Consider the following 15,660-nt stretch of genomic DNA (forward strand, 5'->3'; position numbering starts at 1 on the left):
AATATTTTAGATTTTTAGAAAATGAAATGTTAGAATGGAGAAATTTCCACAGACAATTGGTTTAGATGAAAACATGTTTTCTAACAGAACAATATTCCATTGAAAAAATTTCCAATTGCATTTTCTAGTGGGCAATTTTTCAATGACATTTTCAAAAGAACAATCTACATCTGAGAAATTTTCCAACAAGCTCTCGTGAGCTCTTAAAGGCAAGAAGAAGTAGTTTTCAAATAATCCATTTTGAAAGGCAGTTATTATTCTGTGTTTTACGCCTTTTACAGCAAAAGCAGCAGACCAAGCACAGGGCAGTTTCCGGACTTTCCGTTACCTCTTTTCTAACTTAAAATACAAATTACTGAGAAATGTTCCCAGACTTTAATTAAGAACCATGAGTAATTTTAAAACAGGTTGTGTTGTAAATGTTGCTTACCTTTGGTAGGGATACACACCTGGGATCCAGACACGGGTGTGTCAGGGCTGGGCCTGAGCTCTGGTGTTCAAGCATGGCCTCCAGTTCCAACTTGGGTCTGCAGCTTGATTTTCTTCCTTATTAGACTGATTTATAATCTGAATTCTGGTGGTACCTGCAAGTCCAATTATTGATCCCAAATCTCATAGCAAGTGCTGTCTAACAGTACAAAACCACCCAAAGAATAACCCAACATAAAACTTGTCCCATCCTTACCCTCTGATGAGATCAGGTAAAGAATCTGCCTGTGACACTATTTACAGGAAACATTTACATTTCCAATTCCCCTTTTGTTTTCCTTATCATTGCTCCCAGTTTTTCAACCACACAATCCCTCCTGAAGCTGACTATGCCTGGCTGGGCATTTGTGCATTTGAGCCCAGGTTTGTGTATATGGGATGTGTATGTGAGGAGGGAAGTGCCTGGTGGCTTCAAGTGACACCTCACAAGCGAGATTTAGCAGAATTGAAAATACCACAAGGATCTACAGCCCAAGTTCCCAGTTTGCACTTCAAATCTGCCAGTTCAGGACTTGGAATCCACACTGAATCCAGCACTCTGACATTTAGGGAAAATCATGGCCTCTTTTCAAGATTTGAATTTATTTCAAAATATGCAGAGGTTGATTTCCTCCAATTCAGAGGGACAGCACTTAGATCTAGACCAGAACCACCTCCCAGCCAGTGTAAATGACAGTGGCCTCTTTCACTTTGTGGCTGTTTTGCAGCTCAACTCTGGGTACAGATCTGCTCTGAGTTCACACCCAGAAGTCAAGAGGGAATAGAGTTTTCAGTCCTTCTCCACTGTCACAGAGAGATGAGGGTTGTGCAAGCTATGGCACACAGTTGTGTCATGAACTTCACTTGACAGGGTCTGGTTGCTTTGCATCACATGAGTTGACAACCACAATGCCTTACAGCACCTGCAGAGTTGGGAATTTACAGATGTACTCGGATACAGAGAAGGAAAGACTGTTCCATGTATTCATTCCTCTCGTTTCACAGAAATAATTAGATCTCTTGTTCTCTGCCACAATCTGTAGTTCCACTTTTCCCATAAGGTGGTTTAGCTGTCCTAAATTACAGATCAAAAAGCTAAATGCTAAAGGCCAGGTTAATTCTCTTGTTTCTCTGTGTAGTCTATGAAAACCCCAGACAGTTCAGAGGGCAATTCATCTCACCCTTGGATAGCCATCTCCAGTAAGTCAGACAAACAGCTCTTTTTGGAGGTGTATCTCTGTTCATTGCAGAAGGAACCTCCTCCAGAGTTTGACATATGCCTTTCCTGTGCCGAAAGTGCAGTGGGATAAATCACATCCACAGCTGTTGCCCATGTACAGAGGGCTCAGATATAAAGCTGTGGTGAGATAAGATCACTGCAGAAACAACCATGGCAGCCTGAGATACTCCATCCCCTCAGCCCCACCAGCCATCTGTTCCAGCCATTCCAGCAGATGGTACTGATCCCTGTGGCACAGCCAGTGGGACACGGACATCCTCCGCGTTCTGTCCGGTGAGCAGTCAGCTGGTTGCTCCTGGAGGCATCTGACGCTGACCTGGCTGAACTTTTTGCTGAAGCAGCTGAGAAATGTTCCTACAGTCCCTCCCATTGTTCAGCTGTGGACTCAAAAGCTCTCACAAGAGGGGCAGGAACAAACCACAGGCAGCTGTTCCGCAAGGTTGCATTATCAGGACACTAGGAATGAATGCAAAATGCTCCTGGAAGGCTTAGTTCTTCCAACTGATATTTTCTTATTTCTGCTTGAGCTACAGAGGATCTCTGAAGAATTATCCAATTTGTTCTATATATACCCCAACTGGTTGTTGTTCTTTGCCCTGGAGGGAGTTGCAAATTGTGTGTGCAGCCCGTACTTTCTGTAAGGAGATTACACACAGAAGTATCCCCTGCTTGCACAGTCCAAGCAGATGGCACTGGGCAGGTAAAGAGCTATTCTCTGAGAAGTGGCAGCTATGAACAGTCTTTCAAACATTAATAACTTGAGAAACACGGTAGCAGAAATTAGATGTAAAGCGACGTAAATTACTTCTAGAAGGTTCCATTACTTAAAAAAATGATGTGCATAAAAGAGAAGAGCAGAAAAGCACAATCCCACAAGCCAACAAGGACTGATCTAGTCTAACAGACGCAACCACAGCATCAGGAGCTCATTGCAAAGACAAGGGAGCAGCTAATCTAGTGAGGGCAACCAGGCCAGATGTTTGTTTGGATTCTGATTGTATTTTCTTGCCAGCTGCTGTGCACCAGCCTGCAGCCCCAAGATGGGGGACTTGGGATGAACACAGTAGCAGAGGTAAATTTGTTATTAAATGCATCTTAAAGGGAGGGATATGGCAAGGAGGGAAGGCTCTGAGGACAATGGGATGTACAACTCTTCATCTGTAGGTCAATTTTTATTGCATTTCAGATCAGCAATTGCGCGGGTCGTTATTATCGGGTCAGTTTTATTGAACCAATTTGGCAATCTCAATACAGCATCTAATGCATAGAGGAAAGATGTTAAAAGACTGAAGAGATTTAGGAGTCTGAGCCCCACTCCTGATCAGTGGAGCTTAAACTCTCCAAGGACTTAAGTGCTTTTGAAAATGGGACGTGGTCTCCTTGGTCATGTACACGCTTCTGAAAGAATTCTCCTCCTCGGCCCCAGCACAGCGTGGTGCTCGCTGGTCTCCTCGCTGTCAATCACGGCACAGAGGTCAAGGACTGAGTGGTTCACAGCAATTACTGGCTTATGAAATTCTCCTTTTCTTCCTCTCAGAACAGTCCCTCCTGTTGAGAGCAGGCGTGTTGGCAGGCAATGATGTAGAGAAATATTTCAGTGGAGAAACAGAGAAACCTGTTGTCTGGAGGAAGCACCATCGTATTTTCCACAAGTAAAAAAATGTTAAAAATTGAGAGATGTACAAATGAACAGGATTCAGAGGCAGGGATAAACTAAATGAGACACTGGCAGATCTGGAAAGATCTGATGTGCCACTGGGACAGTGGAATCTATTTTCTTACAAGTGCCAGGACTACAAAGGAAACCTGCAAGACTGTTAAATAAAACTGGAGCTTTCATTTTAATTAATGCCAGGAAGAATAGCTATTTTCTTCTCTTCTGATTAAAATGGTTATGGAGAAACAAGGCTACAGAGCTGCTCCAGCCATCAGTGGTTGTGTTGCTGCTGCTACCAACCAACCTTCAGCTTCCTCAACTGGGTATGTTCAGAATCTCACCTCGGGGTGTGTGGGGGGCACATCTCAATTTCGTGTCCTGTAGTCCAATTCCACGTTTTTTTCCTCTCAGATTCCACTTATTTGGTCTCACCAGATGTTTTCACCGAGCCAAGTGAGATCTATATTTTTAACGTAATAAATTACCCCCATCTCCCTCTCAGTATCTTTGTCATCACGGGTTAAACAGCTGCTGTCCCTCAGGAGATGCTGGTGGATCAGGAGTTGTGGCGGTGGCTGTGGCCTGACCCACAACCTGGATCCCAGCACCCGAGACACTGGCTCTTCAACACGGCTCCAGTTCCATTCCATACGTGCATCCTGCCAGCAGAAGTCCTCAGCCAGTGAGGGTGAAACAGGAGTGAGCTCTGGGCACCTAACAGAGAACTCTGGGAGCCCCTGCTCCACCTGGATGTGTCCTTTGGTCGCCAAAGAGTTCCATTTTACCTGTTCTTTTTTTACAGCTGATCTTCATCCACCCAGATGGTTTTACGCTGCTCTTCCCCAATCCTGTCTTTTATTATTCGGATGAGATCCTCAATGCTGCTCCAAGCATCTGCCTCCACAGAGGCATAAAGGCAGGGCAGTGCTTCCAGCTCTTTCTCCTTCAGACGGCACAGCCGTAAAAACTCATCCTCAGCCTCCGGCTTTGGCAATAGTTTCCTGTATCAAATGAGCAGACCAAAAATAAATGTCTTACAGTTTAAGTTAATCCTGCAGTCCCAGCGGTCCCACCAAAAATTTATTGTCTACTAACTGTACAAGCAATAAAAGCAGTGGAGAACACAGCTACTCCAGGCCTACCCTCCCCTTACCTCCACGCTACCCCAAGGAAAAATTTTTGCTTATGGGGAAACAATTTAAAGAGGATTGAATGGAGGAGAGTGCAAGTGTTTACAACCTTCCCTCTTCCAGCCAGCACTACCTTAAGAAATGCTGTGGGAGTGCTGAGCACAGAGAAAAACACATATTCTTCGGTCTCATCCTCCCACAATGCTCATTGCTACCAGTGACAGTGAAAGAGTGCTAGATTTGGGGAATTCCTGCTTTCTCCTGTTGTAAGATTTCAGGGAGGAGTCATGGGAGGAAACAGTGCACATACATTAAGAGAGATGAGGTCCTCTATTTCTCTCAGTGAGAACATTATTGGACTCAAGAGTTATTCACTGAATAAGATGGAACATCAAATATGCAAAAGGTTTGATATGTTACCTGAACCTCTTGATGTTTTTCTCTGAGACTCTGATAAAGAGAACAATAGGATATATCTTGGCTTTGATTAAATCCTTTGTGCAGCTTATTCCAGCCTCCAGGAGACAGTGCTTGTTCTAAAAACAAAGTCATAACATTGTCACAGAGGAACATTCACTGCTGTGAAATCTCATGGTAAAGGTATCCAACCCTTATGGGGTCAGCTGGAAAGCTCTCTATTTACCATTGTACTGATTTAAAACCTTTTAATCAAATATAGATTTAAAGTCCAACTCCTCCTACTAGTTTAAACTACTCAGACAAATAACAGCTGAGCTTAACAACCTTTTTAAAAAGGTTTAAATAGAAATGATTTGTTCTAAAGATGAAAAGTATGATAAAATACCAGTTTTACATGTAGACACAAACACACACACTTGCTTTTTGTTCAGAAAGAACATCTACTGCAACTACTTGTGAGAGAAAAAAACATCACTTTAATTCTCCTTTTTTTCCATGCTGTGCATTAAATCTACTCTACTTGACATCAGATCTCTGTCTTTGGCATTGTTATCTTTGTTCTGAACACCCTTGTGTCTGGGTTTCAGGCTTTCCTTTCCTTTGTCTAGGTCCTCATATCTCTTACTCTCTCGTGTATTCATGTGTGCTTATGATACAAAAAGGAAATGAATAAGGGATGGAGCACAGAAAACGAAAGGATATTTTGCTGCATCAATGTGGGTCATCACAGGGAATGAGCGAGAATATAAAAGGATACGGCTGAGGATGGAAAAGAAAAGGAGAAGCCAGAGCACAAATAAAAGCCATTGGGGGGAATAAATACAAATCTGAGATTGAAGGTGGGCAAGAGAGAGAACATGCAGCTGTAAATTGGTCAGTCTCTTATTCAAAGCATTGCAGAGAGGTGCACAGCCAGCCTAGTGAAGGGACACTGAGGACTCTGCACACCTTGGCAGTGACAGCCTCAATATTGGCAGGTACAATACATTCGTATGTGTTCAGATTCTTTTCTCTGCTGAAGATGACAGTCTCTGTCCTTTGCTTCCTTAAGAACTCTTCCTTTGTTACAATATCTAGAAAGAGATGTGAATGGGGACAAAATCAAGTTTACAACAGCAGAACACGTAGAAAACTATCCAATAACACTTCACCCGGGATGCAAGGATGGTTCAGGGAAGGAAGACGAGCAATGAATTGTCTTAACAGCTGCCTCATTTCTTCCATTGAATTCAATTAAAGCCTAATCTGATCACAGCTGAGCATCTCAGCTATATCCTGCACCAATGAGTCCTTGGGCAATTACTACAGCACTATGAAGACATTAAATTAAAACAGTAAATACAATTCCAGCACCTAATGTTATATAGCAACAGTTCAGGGATGGAGGATGCTGAGAAGTGCTAAAAAAAGGAGGTCTCTTCAGCACAAGATCCTAAAGCAGGGATTTAGTGTTCCAACATTTGTGTTTAAAGTTTCAAAAAAATTTGGCTTAGGTTGCAATGTGTGATGCCGGCCCCCTTGTGAATTGCAGCTCTACATCAAAGCTTTTGTTTTATGTTGCAAGACAGGGGATATTTATTATAATACTTAACTTCTCAGCTTCTGTGTCTGGATGACTGTAAGGCTGCACTCTATGTGGTGGGTATTCAATATTAGTGTAAAAATGAAACGTCAGCTCGGTTTAATGCTGTGTTGTGTACAATCCTGCCCTCCAGCCATCATGGTACTGCTATTGCTTTAATAGTAAATACTTAGCATGGAAGAAAATCAGTCTTTCGAGTAGATCAAATGCACAATCTTCACAGCTTGGATGAGACAGAAACCTAAAGTCGCTCTAGGGAAGATATTCCTCATAATAGCAAATACTAGAAACAAATTAATCAAAATTTCACATTGCCTAGATATGCAGTATGCAAACAGTATGCAAACAGAAAGAGCACTCGCAGCATTTCAGTCTCTGAGGGGCAGCCTAGCAACCACACAGCATACACATGGATAATATTTATAGACACAGAATCTCATAACCATGTGCACTGGCTGTCTCAAAAACATTCAAATATCTCAGATAGTCTCAAAAAAAGCAAGATTTACAGCTACACATCACTCTGATGTGACTTGAAGTACCTCAAGCAACTCTCCCACGCTCATGGCCCTACGTGTGTGCGCATATATATGTTCGTATTTCCAGCACTGAGGGTGGCAGTCATGGCCCTCTTTTATCCCGTTACCTGGCTTGCATATGTTGAATTCCAGGGCACCTCCAGAGTTGAGAAGTTTCTGTACCAAGGGCTTGGCAAGCATGGTGGGGGTGAAAAGCACTGGGCGCCTGCGCTCACAGTGGATGGGTCTCACCAGACTATAGGGGATCAGACTGAGCTTCTTATTGATTTCACTTTCAGAATCCAAATCTGAGTAGAGAACAAGACATTCATCCTCTGGTTTCCTCTCCATCGATATTTGGAGAAAAAGAGGAGAAACACATGAACCAGAAATAACACGGTCAGTCATACTGGTCCTCCTTTCCCTTTGGCCAGGGTTGTCTTTACTATGTATGCAGCAGTATGATGTCCAACCTAACACTAAGTAATTTAAGTGCCTTTTGCTTTCAAGAGATTATTCCATAATCTCTTCAACACGACACTTGCTTGGGGCTTCTTTCTGCTTCTTAGTTTGGCTTTCTTTGAGTTCAATGTTTTTGAACAAAAAAGCAAGAAAGCACTTAGGAAGAACTTCCAGCCAAACAGGAAGTTTCAGTGTCCTAAACTTGCTCATGAAGGCTTAGTGCCCCAAGCACTTGTAGCAGAATTAGTGCCATGTGTGTAAAAGCTATTTTATGTCCATACCTTCTAGTTTCTCAGGCAACTGCTTCTTTGCTTCCGATGAGGTCCGTGCCAGACCGGAGGGCCAGCCGGTGACGATGCGGACGCGCTCGTTGCTGTTCATACGCTTGTATTTGTTTTCGGACCTACTGACAAACTGAAAAGGTGAACAAAAAAAAAAGAAAAAAAAAAGAGATTTGACCCTCATTTCTTGCATTGTTTATTCTCCCATCAGCCAACACATGTTACCTACGAGGTCTGAATTACCAATGTCTATCAAAGACAGGACTCCATGGATCTGTTGGCCGAATTGTAAGACTCTTTAAATATCATAGATCTGATTCAGAGCCTTTGCTAATCCCCTTTGGGATTTCTTGTTTTGTTCTCTGCTCTTAAGAGGCATGATTTCCCTTCACAGAGCTCCCTGCTATCACCAGCACAAGCACTGATGTGCCCTCAGCAGAGTAACATACCCAGAGTATGCGCACAAATGTGTCACAGGTTCTACCCAAATTGCCTCTTTTTTGCTCTACCAGAGAGACTTAAAACCTCCCATATGGCACCTTTTACAGTCATTTTACATGAGAAACAGGTTTCATGCTTTCCTTCCTCATCCACTCAGCTATCCCTCTATCCAAATATTAATTCCCCCTCCTGTGTATTTGCTAACCTTCACAACCACCTTCCTTCACAAGACTATCTTTCACCCAACACAGTCTCTGTCACGCTCAGAGTCACTGACCCACAAATAAAGGACTATTTTCTGATGGAGCCTTATCTCACAGACTTGGAGATTTGGTCTAGCCCAATGGATTTGTCCTTATGGTTCAAGCAAAACACATTTCAGCCTCTGATGGCAGACATGTGGGATTCCTCAAGGTACATCAGTAATGGAAGGCATGCTCTTAAAAATGAACACCCCACATCACCAGAGAAAACACAACCCATCCTTCTCTTTCATGTATTAAATCTCTTTTTGATAGGAATAAATTCCAATACAGCCTCTATACCTGAGCTGGGATTTCTGGGGGAATTAGGATAGCCTGAGAATATCTGCTGTTCAGATCCACTATTTCAGACACTGTATTGAAGATTTGAACTTTATTACCTGTAAAATCTGGCCCAAAAGAAAGCTGGCTCTGGATAGGCGAGGGCTGGTTTTTGGGTCGTTCGGCTGGGCAGGCTCCTCTGGCTGCAATGTATTCTATCAAAATTAACACAGGAATTTTTCTTCCCCACCCTCTTTTTTATATATTTTTTTTTAATCATAACAACTGAGAAAAAAAACAAGCAAAAGCAGATACTTTATATTTCCAAATAAAGGGATACTAATTGAGATCTATCCCAAATACAACGTTCTAAACAAACTGCAGACATAGCATGGCCTATGCTGAGAAACCCTGCTCATTCACTGCTCTTCCACATTCCCTTTTTCATAGGAGACTGCTCTCCACACCTCAAGAAAGAGGTAATTTCTGCACCAAGACAGAACATGCAAAGCTCTTGCTTTCACCAGCACCTCTGCCAGTGATCTCTGTCCCTCTGATCAGTGGGGACACAAGTACAGAAGGAATGTGTGACATTTAACCTTGACTGAAATCAAGTACAAGCACTGTCTACCTGCCTCTGCAAATGTTAGAAACATATGTGTCTCCCAGACTCTAAAAATAACTTATGGTAACTAATACACCCAGAAGGTAGTTTTAATTGTGTAAAGATGGAACTTTTGGGTCTAAAGAAAGAAAAATCAAATTATTTTGACTGATAGAAAAGGAGCTATTGTGTGTGAAGACTTGATAATCCCAGTTCTCTCCATAGCTTGTAAATTAGAAGAGACAGGTCTTTATAATATGGGACAACGGGCTCTGTGGGTTAGAGGTTTGTTCGCAATAGGAGACATAATTCTGATTATTGACTCTAAGGACACAATTTCTTCCCCATGTGCATATGAAAGTGCATTGGAGGTTTACAGGCTGAGAAGAATGGAAAGGATTAACTAAAACACAGAACAGAGATTTGACTTTTGAAGTGTGCTCCCTCATAGCTGGAAGGGTTAATTGTGAGTCAGAGCTACGTTCACTGCCAGGGACAATATTATTTAAAGTAAACATAAGATACCCATTTCCTGGCACAATCAAAACCTACACAGAGTGTAAACAGGACTTTCTGTAAACTGATGATGAAAACGGAAAAATGAAAAAAAAGTACCAGGGAAGTATCAGGTGTTAAAAAGACCTTGTTTGTACATACTTACCCGGAGTGCCCGAAGGGTGTTATAGGAGTTTTCTGTCTCATCTTTGCATCCTCTGTGCATCAACCGCTGCAGCTTCACCAGAAGAAGTTGCTGGGCTCTGAAAGAAAGAACGGAATCGCATTGATCAAGACATTTTTGAAACCACTCAAAAGAAAGCTGGATTGTAACGGCTCTGTGCCTACAGAAAGGATTGAATAGAAATAGCAGTGAGGACTGACTGAACCACGCTGTAAATGCAGGAACAAAATAATGAGCAGGACTGCAGTGCAGTTAAGGATTAAAGAATCTCCACGGCATATTTTCACATGATACTTTTTTGAGTAACCCACATTATTCTTTCAAGTAACAACTGGAATCTCTTTTCTACAGCTTTATAGCTTGTATTACAGTTTAACATCACCAGCCCTTATGTCAAAAATTAAGACATATACCTCTTTCCTTACAGCAGTCATTCATGTCCCTGTTCACAGAGCCACTGCTCTCACTCGTGGTCACTCAGCATCACGCTCACCTGCTGTAGCTGGGGATGGTCCCCATTTCCAGGTCTCTGTCCGTGAATGGATCCACCCTGGCACAATGCCACTCACACCTGCCCTGGTACATGGTGTCCAGGATGTGGACGATCTCATCACACCTCACGGACAGGGAGCAGCAGTCCAGCTGGCTGGAGATGTTCAGGTTCAGGCGGATGTGAAACGAGTCCCCCGACGTGATCAGCCCTTCCTCCAGCTCCGACAGCAGCTTCCTGTAACCTGCAGCAGTGAGGGAAGGGGTGAAGCAGGATCTCACACCATGGTGTTGCTGCATTCCCGGGAATCCTCTGTGAGAAGCCACAGCACAAACTTCTGAGGCTCCTCTGAGAGGGGGTCATTTTCAGAGTTCTGGTTACACTGGTTGCAGCAAGGTCGTGGGCCTGCCCCTTAGAGACACCAATGGGGCTCAGGGACAGCTCGTGCTGTTGGTGTCAGATCTGTGAGAATATTCTCATTCTAATGCTACTTTTAGGGAACTCCATTTTCAGTACTCCACCCATGACCTGTGAAACAGAGAACTCTGCAAAGACACAGACACAGCCATAGCTCCATCTAAGTTCAGTGTGAGTTCTGCCACCAATTTAATGACAAGCTATTCTCCTTATTATTAGCTCTAATTGGCACTCCCAGAATCTATAACATGCTTTATCTGCAGTTAAGTGGTGCTCAAAAAAAAATTGCAATAGTCTTTCCTATGTCTGAAAACATCAAAGAAAATCAAAGACATCACTTTGTGCGTGATCTATGCAGCTGAAATTCTCTAACCAGCACACCCCCTCCCCCCCCAAAACAAAAGCCAATTTACACATATCAGTAAAAAATGGATTTTGGAACATAACTTTTGATCCATAACCTGAAATTATCATTATAGGCCATGAACACAAAAATCAAATTCTGTTCACCAAACATGAACTCCAGCTGTTAAAGATAAGATAAAGCCACAAAGGTAATAAACAGGGCAACTCCATCAGGTAAATGCTAAATCGACCAGCTGGATAAAGATCACTCAGCTCACCACACTGTATTGCAGAAAACTGTACATAAAAATAAGCTTGAATGTGTTTTGTGATTCATGTCTTCATTGGCCCACCATGTAAATTCTTCAGAATCCTGTAGTGACAAGCATATGGGCATTTTTTGTTCTCAGTCACAAGGCTAAAAGCTGGAACAGTTCCAAAGAGGAGCTGTAATTAACACCAGTGGCATTCTCCAGATTTATCCCAATACAAAGGATGTTCTGGTTTTGTCATTCTCTTCCAGACAGGTTGCTGTAACAGACCTGGGACTATTTGAGATAAGAAATACTTCTGGTCTTACCTTCATGATTTGATTTATACTGGAGTGTTACTGGACCACTGCACCTCTGAATTGTCCAGTGAACTTCTTCCTTTGTGCAAGTATCCAAGGGAACACTCTGATTTTCCCCTTTAATGCAGCCCTCCAACTAGATATGAAAGAAATATTACTTTCCAGTGCAGGTTCACTCTCTAAGTCAATTATACCATTTTTTTTTAAAGTGTCATAATCTTTTTCTGATTAAACAATGCAGACACTTTGCTATTGGGATGTAAATTATGTTGTAATTATTTAATTTCTTTTCTATCAAATTAGGAATGCCAGAATTCAACAGAACTGCAGCACTTTGGCAATCCCAGGCTTCCCAGGAGTAAGTAGTGCAGGAACATAAATTGTGGGATGGGGTTTTTTTTCCCCCTTGGAGGCATTTTAATAGGAAAATGTTTTGGGAACATTGGCAATAGAGAGAAAACTGAGCAAAGAGAAACTTAGCAGGAGCACTGTTGAACTTATGTGAGACCAGGGACAGCACATGTAGGTGGCCAGACATCCAGAACTGTTTGGTGATCATTTCCAGCTCACCAGGAGGATTTGGTGGCCCTCCCGAAGTCCAGCTTTCTCCGCAGGTGATCCTGTCTTGACAGAGCTGATGAAGCTCCCCCTGTCGTTGCCCCCCACCAGGGTGATCTCGGAGTTGAGGCTGTCCCCGTTCAGCGTCACGCGCTGGATCGCGTGGCACGAGTTCCTGAGGCGGCCCACGGACGTGACAGAGGGACGAAAGGGCCTGTGGTCATGAAAGGAAGTGACAGTTACCTCAGTCTCAGTTAAATGCATGATAAATGAGGGACACACAAATAAACTTTCAGTATTATCAGGCACTGAGGACTCTAACAGAAATCCTTCTCGATGCTGCACAGGTTCTGGAGAAGGGCAGCTGGACAGCTTCAAGTGCTCTGGCATGACTGAGTAACTCAGTGTGTAACAGTACTCTGCTCAGCAACCTCTTGCAGCAAGACAGCAAGATCACAATAAATTGTGATAATTCAATAATTCAGGATAAATTCAAGCCTTTAGAAAATTTTGTCTACCTTGAAGTTTTTGAAATTTTAGGATGGCCTTTGTGGATTTAGAGGACATGAAAGGGCTCTAAGATGACATGTTATACTGCCACCATAAAGAAGTAAAGACTTAGCACAGGTATTTGTGTCAAATAACAACTTGTGGCATCATTCCTGCCATATCTTCAGCAACTAATAGATAAATAGAGGACCTCTACCACAACAGACTGTCCCCTCAGTTTCTGTCAACCCAAATACCTTTCCAGAGAGAACTTCCTAAACAGGGAGTTGACATGCTCAAGGTCATAGGCATCCAGGCCTTCTGACTGATGAGAAGAAGAGGAAGAGTGCACTGAAGGAGCTCCGTGTGACTGCCTGTCATGACTGTCATCTGGAAAGAGAAAGAATAATGAAAATGAGTTCTAGATAGAGTGGCAAAAATGCAAAAGGGGAAAAGGAATGTTTGATTGGTCCCAGCCAAAGCTGAAGGAGGAAATTCCTAATGCAGAGGCACGATTCATATCTGCTGGACACAGCACAAGGAATGCCAGCCTTGCTTACTGGACCTTCCTGATCACTGTACAGAACAGCAAGTGGGAAGGGGGCTCTGGAGACTCTCTTGTCTAAGTCCCTGTTCAGTGGAGGGTCAACTCAAGGAGATTGCTCAGGACTTGTCCAGTTGGGTTTTGAATATCTCCAAGGACGGAGACTAGTCAACATCTCTGGACAACCCTGTTCCAGTGTTTGACCACCCTCATGGTAAAAAAACTAACCCTCTTCCCACTCAGTTCTTCAGGAATAACTGCTTTCTCATTCTCACCACTAGCTGGCCCTTTGTTTTCTTGATTTATTCTCAGATTGTGTGTCCCATTATTTAGAGCAGGAGTTGGTTATTTGCCAGTCTCTGATTAGCTGGGGAGCTAATCACACAGATCTCATAGTTCAACTACACACGTGATATCCTCTTGCTTACCATCCAGCTCCAAAGCATCACATCCAAAGCTGTCATTGTCCTCTTCAACCAGGCTGGAATTAAAAACAAAGCATGAGATAATGGAAGAGAGAGTGAGAGGAGGGGGGAGAGGGGGAGAGAGAGAGACAGAAAGCTGTTCACTTGTCAGCTTTCAGCAGATTTCCAACCTCAGCAGATTTCATTAAGTTCTGAAGGAGGAACTTCTGTGAAAAAGGAAGAAGTTGGAGGTGTTGTGTCAGGCAATGGCACAGCTGCAGAAAAATCAAGCCAGCAATGTACTTGTGGGTCCAGGGAAAATGAGGGAAAATGGCAGGAAGACAATATGTGTCAGCCAAGATGGGAAGCATGGGAAGCAGCAAGAAGGTTCAGAGGGAAGAACTGCTAACAGCAGTGAGGGAATGAAGACCTTGCTGAAGCCAAAGGGAAGCTGCTGACTGATGGTCTCATGTGTGACTCACACCACATCTGCTTCAGCACCGAGATAAATGGCTGCATAATGCCTGCTGTACATACCATGGGCTTTTTCCAAGATATATCAAAAATGTCAGAAGCTCACTGATGGACAGAGTGAATGCAAGGGAAGGGACTGAGGTGCAGCAGTAAAGGAGTAATTCACCTGCTTGATTTAAAACCCTTGAAGCATTTTATATCAGTTTAATGGTACCTCACACCGTTACTGGGGTACCTACAGTACAGAATGAAGGTGTACCAGGCACAGAAACTGCCCCAGCTCTGCTCCCAGTCCAGCTCCCACTGACACAGTCCTTCCTGTGAAAGGTGGCTAAATTGGTTGGCCTTAAAAACAAACAGTCAAAATTCACTAAAATTTTTCTCTTCCAGGGATATCGGGGCTGTCCAGCCAAGTGAGTGATCTGCCTGCTTCCCTGGAAGGACTTCATTAAAGCATGTCCTTTGTTTGCAAAGCTGTTTAAATAACAGCTTGTTGTTTTTCCCATTCAGAATGATTTGTAGGTCTCCTGTGGAGCTGATATTCCTCATATTTGGCTTCAGATGAAGGGTGAATTTTTGCAGCCAGGCTGCAGAGAGTCAGCTATTTTTATACCATGCATAAGCAGAGAAATAATATACCTTTTCCTACATTAAGTGATGATCTCACTTTTTTTTCCCCCACACAAATTAAGATCAGATGAACTGTAAAACCTGCATCTTGGCATGCTAATAGCAAGTATTTGGTATTATGTTGACAAATAAGTTAAAAAAAATTTACCAGGCTAATTATGAAGTTATAAACTACAGTGAACTTTTGGGCACGTTCTTGAGATACTTGACTTTAGTGATTACAAGCTCAATAAAGATTACATTCAGATCTTGCTCCAAGGTACCTTTTCCTTCCACATGTTGGTGGGAAAGAGTATCTAAGGGAAAATTCCAGATTCCACTACAACTAAGTCTTCCAATGCCTTAACTTATGGAACAGAATATAGTTAGAGCTACAGTGAAATAAGTCCACAAGATGAATAATCTCCATGTAACCTGTACTGCATTCTGTAATATACTGCAAATATTGAAAAGTTCAGGCATGCCAAAGGCATCTCAAGCACCTGAAACATGAACCATTCAAATCATTAATAAAACAACCTTTTTTCTCCATCTTGAATTAATACAGCACACTTAAAAAGGGGACTTGGAGGACGATATAGGAGAAGCTAAGGGAGACTAGAATAAACACTGCCTAAATCCTCAGCAGCCTAGAAAATAATAAGGGAGAACCAGCTGAGGATGCCCTCAATGGAAAGCTGCCTTGCAAAGCTGTCCAGAAAGAGAGAGGCAAGTGGCTGTCTGCCCAAAATC

General features: G+C 42.8%; 1 protein-coding gene across 1 annotated transcript in view; it reads right to left on the reverse strand.

Moving 5' to 3' along the window:
- Window positions 1–3,741: 3,741 nt before the first annotated feature.
- Window positions 3,742–15,660, reverse strand: part of CARD11 (caspase recruitment domain family member 11) — a 43,570-nt gene continuing 31,651 nt past the window's right edge. The window contains exons 13-24 of the mRNA XM_027738494.2: window positions 13,849–13,901; window positions 13,134–13,266; window positions 12,400–12,601; window positions 11,839–11,965; window positions 10,500–10,740; window positions 9,989–10,085; window positions 8,843–8,938; window positions 7,759–7,891; window positions 7,144–7,323; window positions 5,864–5,988; window positions 4,916–5,031; window positions 3,742–4,366 (exon numbers count right to left, since the gene is read on the reverse strand). Coding sequence (XP_027594295.1) covers window positions 4,162–4,366; window positions 4,916–5,031; window positions 5,864–5,988; window positions 7,144–7,323; window positions 7,759–7,891; window positions 8,843–8,938; window positions 9,989–10,085; window positions 10,500–10,740; window positions 11,839–11,965; window positions 12,400–12,601; window positions 13,134–13,266; window positions 13,849–13,901 — 1,708 coding nt within the window. The 3' untranslated portion in view covers window positions 3,742–4,161. The remainder of the gene's footprint in view (window positions 4,367–4,915; window positions 5,032–5,863; window positions 5,989–7,143; window positions 7,324–7,758; window positions 7,892–8,842; window positions 8,939–9,988; window positions 10,086–10,499; window positions 10,741–11,838; window positions 11,966–12,399; window positions 12,602–13,133; window positions 13,267–13,848; window positions 13,902–15,660) is intronic.

This window comes from Pipra filicauda, unplaced genomic scaffold (genome assembly GCF_003945595.2).
Source record: "Pipra filicauda isolate LSUMZ 115617 unplaced genomic scaffold, ASM394559v2 scaffold31_size4109673_pilon, whole genome shotgun sequence".
Classification (NCBI taxonomy): domain Eukaryota; kingdom Metazoa; phylum Chordata; class Aves; order Passeriformes; family Pipridae; genus Pipra; species Pipra filicauda.